Source organism: Zootoca vivipara, chromosome 2, assembly GCF_965207765.1.
Source record: "Zootoca vivipara chromosome 2, rZooViv2.hap1.1, whole genome shotgun sequence".
Taxonomy (NCBI): Eukaryota; Metazoa; Chordata; class Lepidosauria; order Squamata; family Lacertidae; genus Zootoca; species Zootoca vivipara.
In genome coordinates this window covers 55,124,591-55,145,318 of record NC_142584.1, presented here as the reverse complement: position 1 = coordinate 55,145,318, position 20,728 = coordinate 55,124,591, and the positions used below count along the sequence as shown (strand labels likewise).

The window sequence follows — 20,728 nt, the reverse complement described above, 5'->3', positions numbered from 1 at the left end:
CAGTTATCAATTTGCTTTGCTTTGAACTCTTTCGTCCCTCAACTTCCTTCTTTTTTTTCCCTTTTGAGAAAACTGAAGGTGAAGAAGTTAGTTTTCTCATTCTGCACCCCTCCTCAGGTGCCAGTGTAATGGTTAGTGCTGGGCTAGGACCTGGTAAACCTGGGTTCAAATCCTCACTCAGTCATCAAGCTCACTGAGTGACCTTGGGTCAGTCACAGTCTCGCAGCCTATCCTTCCTCACAGGGTTGTTGTGAGGATACATGGGGGGGGGGGGGAGAACCATGTGTGCCACCTCGAGCTCCTTGGAGGAAAGGTGGAACAGAAGTATAATAAATACAGATGTACAGCTCATGTTCTGAATTCCTTAGGAGCAGGCATAGCCATTGTAGCATTAGAGTTAGTATCCTGCCCACCAACCAAGCAGGTCTTCTTCAGGACCAGGAGCAGTTTCCCACACATATTCAAAGTTGGCACACTCTCTTATAGTATTTTGTGAGGAATGTTTGGCTAGTTTTGCATAACAGGAAAAGGTCGATACGAGATGATATGAGGCCAATGTTGTGTTTTAGGGTCAGATTCTCTCTTGCTAACCCTGTACACAATTCAGAGTTGCACATTTGGCAATCATTTTCCAGGAGTCAAATAAACAGACCATTTCCCACTAATGTTCTATAAATATAAAATATTTACTGACTACTTTTTTCACAAAGCTAAGAGATGAAAGAAGAGAAATGCTAGTCAGCTTTTTCATTAAAGCATTTTTCATGTCAAAATTTAACTCAAGAAAAAGAGAGGGGAATTTAATACCAGTGTCACACCATCAGTTTTTAAAGTGTGTATCCAAAAATTTACAAAGCATCCCCATCTGTCTGTAAAAAGTTGCCATACATTTTCTTTACTTGCTTTCATCACTTTTGAGATGGAGACTCTATATTAGAGACGGTGAAGCATAGATCAAAATAATCACATAAACATCCTAAGAATACACACATTGTAATGGGGAATGGAGCCAGGTTCTTTTTGTAGTTTGTCCTCATGTTACAAAATTCTTTTTGCCAGCTGATCCCCACAAGAATACAGGTTCACAGGCCTTTAAGCTGTTGTGTAAAGTGTTCTTTTTGAAACAAACTTGTAAAAATATTTTGTGAGCAGCTGTCTCCATACTGAACTGAATTTTGTGTGTGTTTTATAATAAAACTCTAGCATTTTTAATTGTGGTGTTTGCAACTGTGTTTTAATATGATAGCTGTCTTCAAACCTAAAAGGTCTCTTTCTTGTGTTGCTGCCCTCTGGACCTCTCATGGAGGGGGCACCCAAAGAAGGACTCGGAGGATGATCACAGAGTCTGGGGTGGAGAGGTGGTCCTTGGGGTATTGTGGTCGTGAACCATTTAAGGCTTTATAGCACTTTGAAATGGCCCTGTAAACTACTTGGCAGCCAGTGCAGTTGAACCAAGATTGGGATTGTATGCTCAAAGCATCTTTCTCTGGTCAGCAACTTGGCTTCTGAATTCTGCACCAGCTGAAGTTTCGAAACTGTCTTCAGATGCAGCCCCATGTATAACACATTGTAGTAATTTAACCTAGAGGTTACCAGAGCATAGAGGACAGAAATTAGGTTTATCGATGCAGTGGGGCCACCAGCTGAAAATGATAGAAGGCACTCCCCACCACTGAGGCCACCTGAGCCTCAAGTGACTGTAATGGATCCAGAAGTACGCTCAAGCTGCGTACCTGCTCCTTCAGAGGGAGTGTAACCCCATCAAGAGCAGGCAGTATCCCATCCATCCAGTCTAGGGAACCACCCACTAACAGTGCCTCACTCTTATCTGGATTGAGCTTCCGTTTATTGGCTCTTATTCAGTCCATTACCAAGGCAAGACAACAGTCCAATACGTACACGGTCACACCTGCAAATGTAAAAGAGAAGTAGAGCTGTGTGTCATCAGCATATTGCTGACAACTTACTCCAAAACTCTGGATGATCCCACTCAGCAGTTTCATGTAGATGTAAAACAGCATGGGGGATAAAATCAAACCCTGGAGAACCCCACATTGAAGGGTCCAGAGGGCCGAAAAGCACTCCCCAAGCATCACCCTCTGGAAATGACCATCCAGGTAGGACCAGAACCACCACAAAGTGGTGCAACCCACCCACTCTGAAGGATACAATAGTTGATTATATTGAATGTTGCTGAGAGGTTGAGGAGAATTAACACTTTCCCCATCTCTCTCCTGACAGAGGTCACCATACAGGGTGACTAAAGCAGTTTCTGTGCCAAAACCTCGATTGAAATGGATCTAGAAAATCAGTTTCCTCCAAGAGCACCTGGATCTGGATTTAGCCATTGTGGCTAATGCCCATTGATAAATCTCTTTTTAATGAATTTGTCTTACAACTACATCTTGTGGCAGTGAATTCAATGAATTACCAGTTTTCATGCTTTGTTTCACAATGCAAGTTCGGACCCTGTCCCTTTCTGGCCTATATCAATGGCTAGCCCATATAGTTTTGATCAGACTCCTACCTATAGTAGACCACAGGCTTAACATGAGTCAACAGTGTGGTGCAGCAGCAGAAAAAGCTAATGCTATTCTAGGCACATCAACAGAAGTATAGTGTCCAGGTCAAGGGAAGTAATAGTCCTGTTCTATTCTGCCTTGGTAAGACCGCATCTAGCATACTGTGGTGTAGAGTTCTGGGGGATGCAATTTTAAAAGGATATTGACAAGCTGGATTGTGTACAGAGGAGGGCGACCAAGATGATCAAGAGTCTGGAAACCAAGCCTTATGAGGAACAGTTGAGAGAGTTGGGGATGTTTAGCCTGGAAAAGAGGAGAGTGAGAGGAGATAGGATAGCCATCTTCAAATATCTAAAGGGCTGTCATATGGAAGATGGAGTTAGCTTGTTTTCTTCTGCTCTGGAGGGTAGGGCCCAAACCAATGGCTTCAAGTTACAAGGAAGGAAATTTTGCCTAGCAGCGTCAGAAGTTTCTAATGGTAAGAGCTGTTCGTCCATGGAACGGACGTTCTTGGAAGGTGGTGGACTCTCCTTTGGACATTTTAAAGCTGTGTTTGGATGGCCACCTGTCATGGCTGCTTTAGTTGAAATTTCTACATTGCAGAGGGTTGGATTAGATGCCCCTCAGTCTCTTCCAACTCTACAATTCTGAGATTCTATGAAGCTCACTGCATTGTGTAGGAAAGAAAATGGCAGCACTGGCAGGTCTAGCTGCTCAGGCTCAACTTCTAGAACTGTTGCTGTTGGGGTTTTTTTTTGTGGCTCATTGCCAGACAGCCTATAAGGAGTATTGAAAGGAGCCCTAGGCCTGCATGGCTGGACTCTATACGTACAGCATTGCAGGAAAATAAAAATGTTAGTGCTACTGCCATACCAAAATAAAAAGAAAGGCGGGAGCACAAGGCAGGTTCTGTGTCAGTTACTCATACCTATTTTCCCATGGTAAATCATGTGCTAGCAATGAGCCTGTTATCTACAGTGGTTCCAGTTCTTAGAGTTCTTCATATATTACATCCCTGTTGTTGTTGTTGTTGTTGTTGTTGTTGTTGTTGTTGTTGTTGTTGTTGTTGTTGTTGTTGTAGTAACTTGTTAATGGTCAGGCAAAAACTTATATTTGTGTGACTTGGTCATTGAAAGGGAAGAGCACACTAATTGGCCACTGACTGTTTCTACATATTGGGACTGTGAACGGAAATCATTTTTTTATATAAAGAAGATTGGCTACATAAAAATGCAAAAGCTTAGTTTCTATGTTCCACACGCACAAAACTCAGCTTGAGATGTGGACATTAACACTTGCACTGTCTGTAACAGTGCCATAACTGTTCTTTCTGTTTGAAAAAAAAAAACTTCCAGGAGGGGGATGATAATGTGACAGTCAAGGGGAAGGGGGGCAGTGAGGGGCACTTCGCTTTCCTACCTCACCTCACCTTTCTCCGTTCGGAAAGTGGCTTCCATGCAAGTGGATTTCCCTCACAGCATTCCAAATGAAACCACATGTGATCATTTAGAGTGGATAAACAAAGCAGGGAAAGGGTTAAACGCCCTCTGCTCCCAATCACCTCATCTGAAGTGGCTATTCATGTGGGGGAAAGACTGTCAGGACAGTTTGACATGCTTGCTGTCAAACTGCTTCCAAATGTACCTATGTCACTCCTACCAGACATCACTTTAGGCTAGGAGATTCCTTTCCCCTGCTGCTACTGGTAGCACAGCTCCCCTGCGTGGAGTTGTCAGGTGGAGAGTACACTCTGCCACATTTCAGAACATAGGAAACTGCTACCTGGGTCAGGTGTAAGGAGCCTTTGGCCCTCCTGGTGTTGCTATAACTCCCATGCTTGCTGGGGTTGATGGGATTCAGCAGCACATGGAGAAGAACAAAGGTTCTCCACACCTGATCTAGCAGGTATTGCCTGCCTTCACTAGAAACAGTCTCTATTACATGTTCTCACAGGTTTGATCCAGGGTGGGTGGGGGGAAATATTCTCTACCACCCCCACCTGACTCTGGAAAGATATTCTCACTTTTGTCTGTCCCACTTGCAGTTCATGCTAAGCACAATTCCGCTCCTGTGCATATTTTCTTTGGTTGTGCAGTTCTAACCTACCAATAACTTTTTTGGGTAAAGTTATGACAGGAATTTGAACTACGGAGAGAAGCAGCAGAAAATTACTGCTTCATGTTTATTTTTTTAAAAAAAACCAACCCACAAAAACCCCAATCCATTCTCACATTTTATCATTTTCTTATGCCAGCAACCATTACTGATAGCCAAAAATACCCACCCTAATACCACTAGTTAATTGTGAAGCCCCTTTTCCTACTGTTGGGTTGTAAACTTCCACTATCTTGATCTGCTTTTATGTCTATTATTGTGAGAGAATATTAAAGTCCCTCTTTAATGTAATGCAAGTGATTGTTTGAATTACCACGACATCTTTCCTGGCTTTATATAAAAATGTTAGCCCTTGAGAATTTGATAACATTTCCCAATCCTTTTTAGAGTTTCCATCCCTTCAATTCACCAAGCAAGCATATTCTGTAGCCAAGGTAGTGTTTATCTTTCATTTAGCAAAGGCAGGACTTAAATGACCTAGTATGCCTGTTAATGAGAAGGTTGTTATAGTAACATGTATTCTGATATCAGTACATGGGTACTATTTATATAGAAGTAACATGATCTTAACCAAAACAAAGATCACACATGCATAGCAGCTAAGGAAAACTGAATTAGATGCTTGTGAAATAGCTGCAATGATACAGCACAAAAGAGAAGTCTTGGACTTTCTACTTTGGTTATGAAAGAATTGTACTTCTAGTCGGTGATTTTGTACAAATCGTTTCCCACCATGTTCAACAGAGTACACATGAAGGTAAATCCAGAATGTTTCCTAGTATTTGATTTTACTATTAATGTTGTGTCTTTCATAAATCTGAGTTTTCAAAGTCATAGTAGGAAATGTATTTTTTTAACTTGTTTCAGAATTGTAAATAAACTATACAGTTGAATCTTGCGACTAAAATGATCTAGGATTGCAATTCTTTAAACCAGAAAGTACTAAATGCATCTGAACTTTCAGGATTCTTTAGAGGTTTTAAATAAATAAAATCGTATCATACTTTTCCTTGGTTTTCAATTTCTCACCATGCAACACTGGAAATATTTTCCCCCCATAAAAGTACCTTAACTCAGCAAAAATTTGCTATCACCAGTATTCTGACGGCACCCAAAACTTTTACCTTTTACATTTAAATCCATGGAAACTGTTCAAGTTCTGAATGAAAGTCTGATTCAGTAACAGACTTGATGAGGGTAAACTGAAGCTTAAACCACACAGGACAGAATGCTCCTAGATAGCTGGGTTTTCAATCAGCCTTGGATAGGGCTGCACTCCTTTTGAAGATATAGTTTTAGGTGTACCTTTGCATTCAACCCCGAGCCTGGATGGGCTTTGACAGCATCCAGGAGTACTTTTGCACAGCTAATGCTAGTGCAAAAACTGTGCCTGTTCCTTGCAGTATCAGGCCATTGTTAGCACATAACTTACTTACATTTGGACTACAGTGAGACTGCCTTTGAAGAGTATTCAGAAGCTCAAGTTGGTTTTGCATGCTGCACCCAGTGAATGGGGCCAGCTATCAGAGCCATGCAGTTCCCACGCTTTCACAACTTCATAGGCTAGCAAGTCTGTTTCTAGGTAGAATCCAAAGTGCAAAATGTGTGGCCTGTGAAGTCCTAAATGACATGGGACTGTGTCATCTGAAAGTCTGCATTTTCCACCATATGAAGCGCATTTGATGGGAACTAAAAAAGAGAGAGGACCTTTTCACCTGCTGCTTGTGGTCTCTTGAATGCCTTGCCAAGGAAAAGGAAGATGCTAACCAGGCTTGATTACCTACCACCAGCAGGCAAGTACATTTTCATTTATACAGGCCTTAGACTCAACATCTGGCTTTTAAGTTATGTTAATATTTGTTTTAACTGGTTTTAGAGGTTGGAAACTGTTTCTCCTGGCTTGACTTTATTTTGTTGCTGTTCTATTGTACTGAGGCTATTGTTAGGCATCTTAAGACCCATTTACTGGAAAGGTGGGATAATAATGTAACAAGCAAAGGGGAAGCATCTATACAAAGGATTTCTTGTATTTGCTCATACCCATCATGACCTGGTCATTAGAGCTATCCTGTTTTCCTCCATCTCAATTTGAAACAGGTTTAGATTCTCATTTTGATTCTGTGTTAAGTTGGAAGCCTGGCTGTATTGATGTAGTTCGAAAATTTGCCTACAATAAGCAAGTTAACCAATGACTGCATCTCATTGTGTCCCTCTAGTCACAGAAGGCAGGAAAGCCATTTTTACTGCTCCTCCTTTCCCCATCTTCTCCCAAATGTACTAAGGAACTGCATGAAAGGTAACCTGGGAAGATTTGGCTTTTCATTCACAGAACTTCCTCTCTCCTCTGAGCGAAGAGCTTTCTGTAAGCAGAGGGGTAAAATGAGATACAAGGCAGAATTACCGCCTGCATGTGATTAAAACAACTCGGCTGTTTGGGCATATACATAGCTATGGCAACAGTCTGCATTAGTGAATGGTAGCACTCTCTGCACCTTGTCCACTGGCTCTGCAGTGAATGGTTTTGGCCAGTTGAGAATCGCTAATGTAATGACTAGTGTTAAGTTTGGATATAGGGCAATTATTTGTGAGTTGCCCATATTTGTGAGTGGCATGTCCATCTTTTTGCCACTTTATCCTATCTTGCATGACTGGCAGAAGGCAGCTTATATACCAAGCTCCCCAAATAAAGAGCACCATATAAGAAAATGTAAATAATGTCAAAATCTGTGTTGGAAAAAAATGGAGCTCCAAGTACTTCTCTACCACACCAAAGTGCTGAGAACTGTAAGGTTCTTCCAACACTGGTGGGGGAAAAATATCTTACTTAGGCAGAATTTTAGACTGCACATGTGAGAGGGCATCTTACATCTTAATGTATTTTTGTAGTTAGATCTGCATGCAAGCGATCTGTGAGGCCATGGAAAACTTGAAAGAAGTGACAGAAAAATGTCTTGCACTGAGGTTATGTATTTCAGCTTTACATGAAATATTTTATATATAAAACTCTGTTAAGTGATTTTTGTCCAATTTATAAATCTAAAGAATTCAAAAATAAGGCATTCAATATTTTGAAAAAAGTACAGATTTACAAAATATGTATATTCTGTCATGAAAACTTCACACCAACATTATACACTTTGAAAAAAATACAAACAGGATATATTACAAATTTATGTAGCAATAACTTAGGTCATAACATGCAATAGAAAGTACATTAATCAAGGTACACAAGCTTTTAGAGTTTTGAAACTGAAGGGCTTATTTTTGCAAACACATCTGTATGCAAGTCAAACGTGGCACTTGAGAAGTTCTGATAGCATTTCCTATCGTAAGTTAAATTGTACATGATGATTATGAGGATGTCGGTTAATGAAGTAGTTATTTCTTATGAATCATTCCAACTTTGTTCAACAATAGCCGAAACTCTTTTTTCATATTCACGCTTGTTTTCCTGATAAAGTTGTGCAGCCTGACTGTTGGCAGGACTATTTGGATTAGGTTCATCAAGCAGCGACTGGAAAGAGAAAAGGAAGCCAACATTGGGGGTGGAATATAAAGCAGCAGCCATCAAAATGAAGAGCTCTAATCAGAGTAGAATGCCATGTTTGAGGGTTACAACAAGCCCCGGCCCTGTTCTTGCAACGTTTACATTTAATATTACATCTAAACTGATACAGTAAAAGAAAAATAACAATCCTTTTGACAAGCACTTCAGACAAAATGACTTACTAAGTAGCCGTAAAGTTACTAGAAATAGTTCAAAATATTCACTGTAATAAATTGCTCAAGATAGAAAGGATTCAATCTTCATCAGCAATTTTCCCCATCAGCTTCTCAGATGAGTAGACTATGAAGAGCAGTATGTTATTTACTAAAATTACCTGAATTGAGGTTAAAATAGATGAGACATCATACGTAGGACTCCAGCGATTCTGAAGGATATCTAAACATATGCTACCATCTGCATATACTAAAATGAAAAGAAGGTTTTTAAAATTATACCACTGTTTATTACAGTTGAATGCTATGTGTGAACGGGTGATATATTTCTCCAGAAGTTCAGCATTTTAATTCATATTGAAATCTTCATAAACATGCATAGATCATGCCACAGAAAATATATCTGAGAAAAGCATATTGCACAATAACTTTTCAGCAATGAGGCAACCTGCAGTTAATCTTGCGTTGGCACAGGTTAGAAGTACTGGTCACTAGGCATTTTGGGTGGTAGCATCCATTTATTTATTGTTCACTTTTGGGCAGGAAGAAAATCAAAGTGAAATTCTTGTTCCCAAGAGAGGTTTTTCTGCAGTTGAATGTGCTGATAAGAGACTCATGAATCATAACACTCCTGATGCAAAATCTGAAGATAATTATATGAAAGGTGTTTGGTTTCCTTTGATTTGTAGCAATAGAAGAGGAAACTCTCACTTTATCTCTAACCTATCTCCTAACCAAGTTAAAATATCTGCGTCACAAATCAGAGTTCCTCTATGCGTATGTTAGTTACACACACTGAGCAGGGACATAAAAGTTCTTCTCCAAAAGGAAGATCAATCCTCCTTCACATTATTGTTCTGTAGGCTCGCTGTCTCTCTTTAAAACAAGTGTATATTGTCTAGCTACATTTGACATCTCAGTAATAACAATCCCTCATTCCTCCTCACTCTTCAGCTGATGAACAGCAAGTTGCTTAGGCTATAGGAAAAATGGGAGGAAAGATTTTAAAAATATAGTACACAGGGCCTCAATGTCTTGTCGAATGATTGACTCGGCGCTTGGACAGCATCAATACTGCTCCCTGTTAACAGAGCTCTCCTTGCCTGAAAGAGAAGCAGCCATATGCTATACACAGAAGATTCAGCAACAAATGTTGAGACAGAACGCTTGCAAAAAGGAGCACAGATATTAAGGAAGATTACAGCTCCAGCTGCAACATTCATTAAGGCTTTGGATTTTGCAGATGTAGAGGGTTGGATCCAACAGAGGCGGCCACTCATGCAATGGATCTTTCCCCGTTCCCCACTGTACCCTACAAAGTGCATCTCCAAAGCAATTCCCTTAATCAGGAAGTTCTTTATTGGTCTCTAATCTAATAGAACAAACTATTTCTAAACTTAATTAGTTTCCATTTATTTTTGTGATTGCCAGTATGACATGGCTGTTCAGATATTATTTTAATGAAAGTACTGGCTGCAGGCTGTGAAGAATTTCTGTGTTAAGTAGTTGCCATGGCAATTACCTTCAGCAATTGATATGGATATTAAAACTTTGTTGGAAGTCAGAGGGCACATGCTTCCACCTAAGGTTTTTACATATTATTCATGAAAACTTACCATTGGGATGAAACATTTTTGATAAAAACCGAACAGTTGGAGGCTTATTTGGATATTCTTCTGAAAATTCTATTACTAGTTTAAAGGTACCTGTAAAAAAAGAGAGAAAGGGGCAGAAAGGGGACGACAAACAAGAACAAATTATGTAGATGAATCTGCTTTTAAAAGCCTAAACATGACATTTTATTTAATACATTTGTATCTCATCTCATAAGGCAGTTTAGAGTTATATAACAAAGCTATTACAAACATCTTAAGATCACAAATATATAGCGGTAAAACTAATTCCTTCAAAAGCACTTATTGATTAACAAAAGGGCTACTACTCTTGAAATAAAAATAAACACTTAGTCTAACATTATTTTTAGAGTTAATAAAATGCTGCAGTACACAGCTATGAATAGAAATAACACCGGCATCCTGAGAGTATCTTAGCAGCCCACTCAAGAGAATATGGAGTAGAACCTAAAACACAATGTACATTATTCAGCTATAAACTATGTAGAAAAATATACAGATGAATCAGGTGTATTCCTTTTGAATTTCCACAGGTTGAGAATGCAACATTGGTTTGGTATTAAAAACCAAACACAAATGGAGTTAGATAAATGTCTGGCAAAGCTATTTAGCTCAGAAATTCATGAGTTACATAACAGGCATTTTAAGCTGGCGCTGATTAACTGTTCTAATGAACAGGTCTTCATACATTATACATTTACTACAATGAAAGTATTTCTGTGAAGAAAGTAGTATGAAATCCATGCTCAAGATCATCGTGTGGTATTTCTCTCTCTCACCCACATACATATATGTGACATACAGATACATTTCAAGGATCTGAACTAGCTCATGCATTTCACACTGTTTCTAAAATAAGAATGTGTTCTATGTGGGGACAGAAGCTGGATGTGTAAATTGGCCTGAAATTATCCAGCACAGTCAAACAAATCCTTGGAGAAAACGAAAAGGAAAAAAGCTGGGCAGTTGAGGACGAAGTGCTATAAAATAAACATGCATACACAAATGAGGAGTTGCACACCCATACGTGTAAAAATGTCAATGTTTCAAAAGAAAACTTGCTCCCAGGACAGTAAGTACAGATGTGCTTTTATTTCAAAAGAAAACTTTCTCTAGAAAGTTTTTCCCCCCTCTGGAGCAACTGGGTGCCCTCCAAACATTTTGGACTGCAACTCCTATTGACCTCAGCCATAATTTTAATTTGAAAGAAGTAAAATTATCTTAGAAATACACAAGGCTTCTAGTACCTACATTTTCAGCAGTAATTTGAAGCATGCCTCTTTTTTGATGCTTTTGTGTGTTTTTAATATTGAGAAAGGGACACTTAAAGAGAGAGAGAGAGAACTGCCAACATTCAGTTGACAGCTTTGAAGTCTACATTACATCCAACTGGGTATCAAAAGCTAACAGAATCTATGGGCTAGTCCAGAGACAAACAACTTACCATCAAATAGATTATCAGAAACATTTGCCATCATTTTTGTGATGACAGCCTCCATTTTCCCTGCACTAACAAGTTCCCCTGGGCTATACATGAGAGCCTCAGGTGTCTGGAGCTTGCAAGTAGCCATTTACTTTACTACAGGTGCTAAGCAAAAATTGTCTCAAACCTGGGAAGCTCTACAAAAAACTGCTTTGCCCCACCTTTTCAACTACAACTGACCGAATCAAGTTTAAAACACACACACAAAATAGAACAGGTTACAAAGTTGAACCTTCCACTGATTTTTTTGTAGGACACCCAAGAGTCATCCCCTTTACTAATGTGAACCAGAATAATCAGTACGAGCACACAACAGCTCCATGGTCATTAAGACTTACAAGTTCACAGGATACCTGTGGTATCTAAAGAAGTGTGCATGCACATAAAAGCTCATACCAATGACAAACTTAGTTCGTCTCTAAGGTGCTACTGGAAGGAATTTTTTAATTTTATTTTTATTAAGTTCACAGGAAACACTTATATACTAGTTCTAAATAAGACCAATACAGATCTTAAAAGAAACAAAAGGTGGTGGTGGTGGAACACCCACACAAAATTTTGGAACTTCCAACTTTTAAAAAAACCTGTTCTTCAAGACACAACACTAGAGAGTGATAAACAGGTGGCTTTAAGTCCGCTTCAACCACTGCAAGAACAGCCATATACTCTACTGTGGTTATTTTCACCAAGACAGTTTTATATAAAGATCAGTTCAAGGGAACGTGAAGTTGTTTTTATTTTCACTATCAAAAGAGGAATCAGGATCATGTGCTATGGGCAAAGCCAGGCATTACCAAAAAAGCATGAAAAATGTTGGAATGAACTAATGTGAACTTCTCCCCAAATCTTAGCAGGCTCTACTGAATACAAGCTCAAAATCATACTGAAGGTCTGGTTTTAGGTCCTGTCCTTGAGTGGGGCTATTTCTCTCTCCCCCCCCCTGTGGGCCCCCTTTTTCCAGCTGAATATCACATTTGGAAGACACCCAAGCTGTCCATCAACAATTATGTCTGACTGCTTTATTCTATGCCTAAGTGCCTTGTTGATGGAAACTGTGGCTAAAAGCCAAATAGCTACTTTAGCAATGCCCAAAGTCTTGGGCATGCTCAGTAATATTTTTTTGGGGGGGGGGCGGACAACAACAAAATTTCAAAATCTGTTTTCCATGTGTCATGTGGGAGTTCTATTCAAGAAATACAAGTCCAAAGCTCAATTGAACAAACAGAATTGGTCTTGGGGTTCTTTGGATCCATGTCTGTTACGTCAGTATTTCCATTCTGGCAAATATGCAATTGTCACTGGAGACAGGGATTTTGGAGCAGTCAGAGGGAGCTCCAGTAGAACCAACTGCAAATTCAAGCGTTAAAATATTTCCAAATTGTCAGTCATGGTTAATTTATAACACCTCCAGATGACCCAATTTTAGATTAGGGATGTGACAACCTACTTCATGAAACCATCAGACTGATTAGCACTTTGTGTACTCGGGCTGCAAATCTAAATGATAAAAGACCCTTTTAACTAAGTGGAATTTATTTATATTGTACAGTGCAATCCTAAACATGTCTACTGAAAAGTAAGTTTTGTTGATTTCAGTGTGACTTACTCCAAGGTGAGTGGGGTTAGGACTGTAGCCTTAGTATTGTTAGGGGCTTATGATCAAACAAGTCAATTTACATGATTTAAAGTACTAGGACTTCTTGCTGGTAGGTGCTGTAAGAATAATGGGCTTTACCTTTACCTACATGTATTAGTACTACAACTGGAATGTTATCCTCAGTATAACAATATCAGACAGTATAATATCAGACAACTGTTACAGGTAACATATGGCAACATAATGCAAGATTCCTGTGCTTAGATTCTAAATTTAGGAAAGCCACCAGAAGCAAAAAATGTTTTTAAAGCTTACCATCTTCAAAGGGAGTACCTTCTGGCCTGGAAAGAGAGATAATACGTTTTTAGAATTAATTATTCCTTAACTGTAAATGAACAAACAGAACTCAGAAGCTATTTCCTGCCATTTAGGTTCCCATAAAACTGTGGCCAGTAGCTTGGTATATAAATGTGTTACTGAAAAGATACTTGATTCCCAAACTCTAGATATTGCAGTGCCTCTGCAAAGAGTCTCACTTGCAAAGCTATAATTTGAGACAATACATTCACTGGAATTTTCAGCCAAAGTGCTCAGCTTGTTCCATTCTCAATTAAAAGTACCAAGCTTGTACAAATACATGCTACATCATAAGAAAGCTTAAAAGAGAATGATTTGAGAGGGATTCAATTTAGTGATAAACAGATTGCTCCATCAACACAAACATTTGTGCCCCTCCCCTTGCATGTTGTTCAGGGGGTTCTCCCACTCCCACTTTGACCCCACCCCCACTCCCACGTTGGGCATGTGTGTGTGTGCGCAAGGTAGGAGAGGGGGACGCCCCGCTGAGCTAGCAGAAGTCTTTGCATGGGCTTCCACTGGTGGGGCTTTTTAGTTGAATCCTACCCTTTATGTTCAATGTTGCCCTGTTAAACTGAATACTCTGGAGTGCAACACTGGACCCTTAACAATCTGTTTCTAACAATGTGCTCAATTTATTCAGTCGTCATTTAGCATTTGTGAAAGTGTCACAGAAAATAAATAACTTAGAATATATTCATTCATTCCCTTTATAATGAAGGAAAGGTTCACTTACCCAAAAATAACTGCATTCCATTGCATTATGTTGTTCTCAGATGGTGCACCACTGACCCCCACGGGTGGATCTTCCTGTAATCTTTAAACAAGAAAGCAGAATGCATGGAGACATTAAAATCCATAGTGTACACACGCTATTCCAGCCAGCCAGTCATGCCTTCCTTTATGATATTCCACCCATTCCTCCTCCCATCTGGTTTTCTGACTCCTCAATGATCAGCCAGCATTCTGTGCAACATAGGAAGCAGCCTTAAAGTGAGTCTTATCTAGTTCAGTATTGTCTGCACTAACTGATAATGGCTGTTCTGGGCTTCAGGCATGGGGCATTCCCAGCCCTATCTGGAGTTCTTGGGGGGCTGAACCTGAGAATGTTTATATGCAAAGCATATGCTCTGCCACCAAGGTTCAGTCCTTACCACAATCCTGGACTGAAGTTACTTGTTGCCAACCTAATCTTCTGCATTCCTTTTACATTTCAACACAGAAAACACTCATTTTATCTAATTTACTTTAACTGTATAGGTGTCTGTGATGATTATCCTCTATTCTACAGCTGTAAGAGGATAAGAATTGGGGATACTTGCACATCTTTTCTCAGGCTTAGCACTTCTGGTGCCTGATGTAAGCAAAGCTTGTCTGTTCACTTATGCCACCATGTAAGTAGTGTTGGTAGTCAACCTGAGATCTGCTTTGTGGTGGCTATTGCTGGGTATTGAGGCAGAGACTATCTGCACCCAAACAGATGCTCTACCAGCAAGCTGCATCCTTCTCATGAGCATTCAGACCATCACTTGGAGATAACTATACAGAAAATGAACTGTTATTTGTTTACATATTGGCAAGTATCTACTGAAGCCATAAATCATGTCTGTTTGAAACACAGAACATTACTGAAACATCATGCGAAATCAAGACCCTTGATGCAGCTGGTTTGTCAGCTGTGGGTTAGCTCCACTATGGTGGGTCATGCATTGGTGACCTTTAGGATAGACTAATGTAATGCGCTTTATGTTGGGCTACCCTTGAGGCTGGTATGAAAGCTGCAGCTGGTGCAGAATTCCACAGCCCTGTTGCTATTGGGTGTTGGCTACGAACAAACACGTAACACCTATGTTGAGGGAGCTGCACTGGCTATCACGTGCTGATTATCTTTCTTCAAGGTCTTACTATTAGTATATGAAGATCTAAACAACTTAAGGCCAGTGTACTTAAAATACTGCCCTATTCCATAGCCCCTGCTTGAACTTTGTATCCTGCCACATAAGACTTGTCAAATGGTGCCTGGCTATCCTCAACAAGAAATTGTGAATTTAGAGTGATGGCATGGGATTATGGAACTTGATACCTAATGAAAGCAAGAAGACATCATCTGTAATGAGTCTTAGGTGCCAACTTGTGTTATTATGTCATTATTTCAGCAAGCTTTCCCATGGAAATAATTTATAGTTTTCATAACCTTGCCAGGTGACCCAGACTCTACTTAAGCTTCCTAAATGTATTTTGCTTCAATTTTATTTATGTTGCTCTGGTTTTGAGATTCTGTACACTACAGAAATATATTTTATCTGGGTTTTCAGTAGAGAAATGATCATCATTAATAATATCTGTAGTGAGACAGTGCTGTTCTATTTTGGTTGGTGGAACAATTTGATTTCAGAGTGTGCTGTGCCAGCCCATTTCAACCCACCTCCATATGTTACTCCATTCCAAAAAAAAAAGTCCCAACATGGTCAAGATGCATCTTTTTTTAAAGTCATTCAGTTCCTCAAGCTGGATTATATACAGGGACATCTCTTAAAGAAAAGCTGAAGAGACAGAGTGAACTCCTTCCATGTGGCAAATATGACCTCCACACTCTTACTTTATGTAACACAAGAGCTTGCCTTGTTATACTAGTATTGTAAATGCACATTTTTACAGCAGAACTGCAATATTAGTGATAGTCTGTTAATCATGTTTAAGAGTGTGCAACATTTTGCAGAGGGAAATTAGAGATTTAAGACACTGAAATAATTCTTTCAGTAGCCATCACATCAAAACGTACATTTCCATTTATTGGGAAGGAAGGCTTGCAACGGAGTGGCATTAGGAATAACAGCAAATTAACAGCATGCTGCAATGTCAGTCTACATACAGTTCCTTGCCCTTAAAACTACCCTGCATTTATACAGCTCTCTTCTTGGAGCATGCTCAGTTCAATCAGTTTAATGTCAACAGCACAAGCTACCTAAAACCTTGGCTGGAGAGCAAAGGAACGTGACTTCTTGCTACATGATAGCCAGCTTGCATGCCAGTGTCTCAGCAAAAGCATTAAGCCCCATGTGCTTTGGTTCTTGAAGCTTCATGAACACCATGCTGTGAAAAGCCTTCAGCTATGAAGATTTTGCAGCCCTGACTGGGATTTCACATGCAAACAGAGTTACTGTAATTGAAGATTAGAGGAAGCAAGGATGCCATTTTAGTCAGCCTAAATGAAATAAGACTCAAGCAAAATATACATTCCTTAACTCAGATGGCTTGAGTGCCAAATACTCAACATTTATATAGTAAATGTTCAAAACACTTCACATACGTTATCCAAGAAGACTTAGAACAGCTGAGGTGAGCTATGAACTAAGTGTTTCCTGACATGAATCTCAGTTTCTATGTGAAACCAGCTATCTAGCATGCACTTTGAAACAAATGCATTCCATTTTGAGATTTCTAGTGCCAGATATTTTCCCATTCAGTAGTTAAAAGGTCTTCGTCAAGTGTTACACATGGAGTTGTTTAAGGAATGTCTAGGCTAGGGATCCCTTATAGTTAGTGCATTTTATGTCCTCTTTCAAAGGGACTGTCCTAGCTCACATAACACTGGATTTTATAATAAAAAAACCTAGCAAGTTAAGTGCAGTTTAAATTCTAATTATAATCTTTCTAACTTTTGTGTCAGTTTTCAAAACATTAGTGCCTTGGTGAAAATATTGCTTGGTTCTGGGGTCATAACAATTTTTTTCATGTTGTTCCAGATGCAACACAGGGTGTCTTAGGGCAGATTTTTAAATTTAAGTCAGTACTGTATAGTGAAATCAGTGAAACAATTATTAAAATAACCTGGAAGTATAAAGGCCTAGTTCCCATAGTGAAACTTAGCTTGACTGAGGAATGTATAAGTAAGTTCAGTTCCTGAAATTAATTTTGACACATTTATTTCAAAGTAAGCCTTGCTGATTTCAATGGAATGCATTCAAGGAAACTGTTCAGGATCACAGCTTTGTGCAATATACTGCATTGTTGGATACGGCCACCATGTCACAGCACCAACCCATTCTGTGGCATGGCATAACCACATTTGCCATACTGGGGAAATAAAACTATCTGCAGTCCTATGGCAATTCAGCAATAACTGAATCCCATCTTAAAATGTTCACCTGCTCATACAATTATTTTGTTTCTTTACTCCTGTATTAATTCCAAATTTAAGCCAAGTTGGAGACCATATAGCTGTCTGTACACTTAACAAGATCCATGCTGTAATAGTTCCTGTGTAATGTTATCTAAAGTACTGAATGTACATATTGTAATTTTATAGAATATGCACAGGTTTCCTTGTGGAATCCATTTGCAGTGCCAGGAAAAGCATATTTGGATAGGATGTCTTTCTTGGCAACCTGCTTGAGAAAATAAAATGGCCATTATTTTGCCAACTTCAGCATAACCTTCACAGATGCCTCCAGATGTCAGTAAAAGCTAAGAGGCAAAGAGCAATTATAGGAAGCAGCCCTAAACAAACACGGAAACACAAGCCTCCATTGTAATAGGCACAAACAACTTCAGTGTGAGAAAGTTAGCATTTTCTATATGCCATGACTAAAATCATTGCATTCACAGCTAGCATTCTCCCTACTTTTGAAGAACACTGCTGGTTACATAGCAAAATTTAAAAAATTCAATGTTTCTCTCCACTATTTCCCCTATCCCCCCCACCCAGAAAGCTATGGAATTCACAGGCCAGCCTTTTGAAGAGTTTACATTTCTGTGACAGAATTCATATACCAATTCTCTTTGCATAAGCCCAAGTCATAAGGGAACAGAGTAGAGTGAATACCAAATGCACTGAAACTCTACTCTGGAGCAGATCCTTGGGGATTAAAAGATTCAACATGGCTAAATAAAAGAGGGGGACACTGGACTGGAAGGAGTTTTATTTACAGCTCCACTGTTGGCTCACTGGGTAACCTGAGGCTGTGACAATGGCTTCTTTTATTTTTGAAGCATCACATTGGCAAGATGCTTTGGGATCAGTGGATGGAGAGCATAGAAAAACTCTATTAAACGGAAATAACAAAGCTTGCATTTAACACAGCTCTGTGGCCTACCAGTTTCCTTCCTTAAAAAGAAAAGAAAAGAAAACCGTTGGAAATCATTTCTTGGGCATACCATTTACTGTGGCTTTTATGTAACAAACCCATTTTCACACTTGCAAAGGCAAAGGCAGCTTGCATGCTGAGTACTTGGAGAGGTGGGGGTGGGTGCAGGATAGGAAAAAAATAGGTAAGAGGCGACTTCTTAAAACCAGTGACCTAATCACTATTTTGCATAAGGTCCCATGCTATAAACAAACTGGCCCCCTAGGTCATTCCCCTGAGCTAGAGGGGGGCCCCTTTATCTGTACTTGTGACGTGGTCAATCCAGTCTATTTCAAGGCAACTCCCTTATATCAACAAGACAAGTATTCTATAAAGGGGCGTCAAAGCCAAAGAAAAATGGGAATGGTCTCTCGAATCAGTTTGGCCTCTCTTTTCCTTTTTTTTGGGGGGGGGGGTGTTGAAGAAAGAAGAGGAAAAAACCCCAGCAAGCTTCTTAAGTCTTTTTGTCTAGCACAACCCTTGACTTTCTTCTTCTTAACAGAGGAGGAAGGGGAAGGAGAAGGAGGGTGGGGGGGGCAGTCTGGGTGCGGGGCAAGAGCAGATCTTCGAGGGGAGTAAGTGGAAACTCTTGAACTCTTTGTCCTCCCAGCAGGTTTTTTATTTTTGGGTAGAGAAGGGCAGGCGAAATCTAGAGGAGTTATTCTTCCCCTCCGCCCTAAACACAGAAAGCCGCCCCCCGCTCCTCTGGAAGGGCAAAAGGCAAAGGTGAGCAGTTAGGCTCTCACAAGGGGGTCTCCAAGAGCGGGGGGGGGACCTCCTTCCTCCTCCTCCTCCAGAGAAGGCGGGAGGGAGGAGGCGCATTCCGGCCCTGGGAAGCAGCCAGACCTCTTGGAGGAGGAAGGAAAGGGGAAGAGCGCTTACCTCTTGAAATCTCGCATTAGCCTCCGCCTAGCTGGGGTGGACATGATTTTCCCCGCTCCCCTCGGCTGCCAAATGAATCCTCGGGCCTCCCCCACCTCCAAAAAAAGGCTTCAGCACCGCTGGCAACGCCGACGTCTCCCTCCCCGGCGGCCGCCTGCTCTCGCTCTGCTGCTTCACAAACAACTCCGCAATGGCGTCTCCCTCCGCCGGTGGGGGAGGGAACCAGCCGCCCTTCGCGGCTGTACCACTGCGCCTGCTTGGGGAGGGGACCGAGAACGCCTTAGGGATGTACCACTGCGCCGGCTTGAAGGGGGGTGAGAAGGCTTTTTTCTCTCTCGCTCTCTGAGCGCGAGGGTGTCGTCCTCCGCTTGTGATTGGCTCTCCTGTCCTCCAGCAGGGCACGGGTTGCTGCGCGGATATATTTTGCAGATTTCGGCTACAGGAGCCTTCGAAGGCGGAGCAGCGGCTGCCGTGCGTGTGCTTCGGTGCGGGCAGGAGGCGTTGAGTTGTCAGAGAGTGTAGTGACGGTGGTTTTTTGGAATCATTGTTCCCTTTATTTCTTAGCTGTCACAGTATCGTTGTTTATTACTTAGCTAAGGCTCCCGCCCTGGCGCTACGTACCTTTTTGAATTTCTCCGAAGTAGAAATGGTTTGGGTTGCACTGTTAACCGACTACATCCTTATATAAAAGTCAAAGTGCAAAGGTAGCCTTGTTTATCTAAAATCCAAAGTTGAGGAAATGCCTTTATCGGAGCCAGCCAGCCAAATTGTAAAACAAAAATAAACCCATCTTGAGCTTGGTTCTTAAACTGACCGTATGCTGCAACATTTTAGCTTCCCATTTGTACTTTTTTGGTATTTTTATTTTTCGCCTCTCTGTCACAAATCTTACCTTGATGAAGTATTGTGAATAACTCGAAACACCTACCATAATTTTGTGGACTCATCCAACAAGATTTTTTTACACTGCTGTTTAGCAGAAATTCTCATTGCAAAATACAAAACCACAACATTAAAATACAGTATAGAGCAATAAAACTACTGCTAGTTTAAAAACAATCAAACTCTAAAACATATTCTAAACCCATTTAAAAAGTCAAGAGAAAACACGTTTAAAAAACCTGAGTAAATAGTATGGGATAGGTGCTCCTTATTACAGAAACCACCATATGATGGTCTACACTAGTCTAGATTCCATGCGTCTCCGAAAATAAGCCATGCCCCGAAAATAAGCCATAGTGATAGGCAGTTTAACCTTGTAGGTTAAACTTTTAAAAAAGACATCCCCTGAA

At 40.3% G+C, this 20,728-nt stretch overlaps 1 protein-coding gene and 1 pseudogene across 1 annotated transcript; both read right to left on the bottom strand.

Moving 5' to 3' along the window:
• Nucleotides 1–1,277: 1,277 nt before the first annotated feature.
• On the bottom strand, nt 1,278–2,036 carry LOC148686876 (uncharacterized; annotated as a pseudogene).
• A 5,548-nt stretch (nt 2,037–7,584) lies between these two features.
• UBE2B (ubiquitin conjugating enzyme E2 B) lies at nt 7,585–19,628 on the bottom strand. The gene is made up of 6 exons (XM_035105456.3): nt 19,437–19,628; nt 14,165–14,245; nt 13,387–13,412; nt 9,974–10,063; nt 8,519–8,607; nt 7,585–8,151 (listed from the first exon to the last, which is right to left on the bottom strand). The coding sequence occupies exons 1-6, from the start codon at nt 19,478–19,480 to the stop codon at nt 8,023–8,025; spliced, it is 459 nt and encodes a 152-aa protein (XP_034961347.1). The 5' UTR covers nt 19,481–19,628; the 3' UTR covers nt 7,585–8,022.
• Between the last annotated feature and the right edge of the window lie 1,100 nt (nt 19,629–20,728).

Bases quoted from the DNA above. Each gene is read 5' to 3' on its own strand.
- UBE2B (XM_035105456.3), bottom strand. From the start codon at position 19,480: ATGTCCACCCCAGCTAGGCGGAGGCTAATGCGAGATTTCAAGAG. The intron at 13,413-14,164 runs GTAAGTGAACCT...CTCTCTTTCCAG, and splicing joins TGGAATGCAGTTATTTTTGG to GCCAGAAGGTACTCCCTTTG. The intron at 8,608-9,973 runs GTAAGTTTTCAT...TTTTCATTTTAG, and splicing joins AAAAATGTTTCATCCCAATG to TATATGCAGATGGTAGCATA.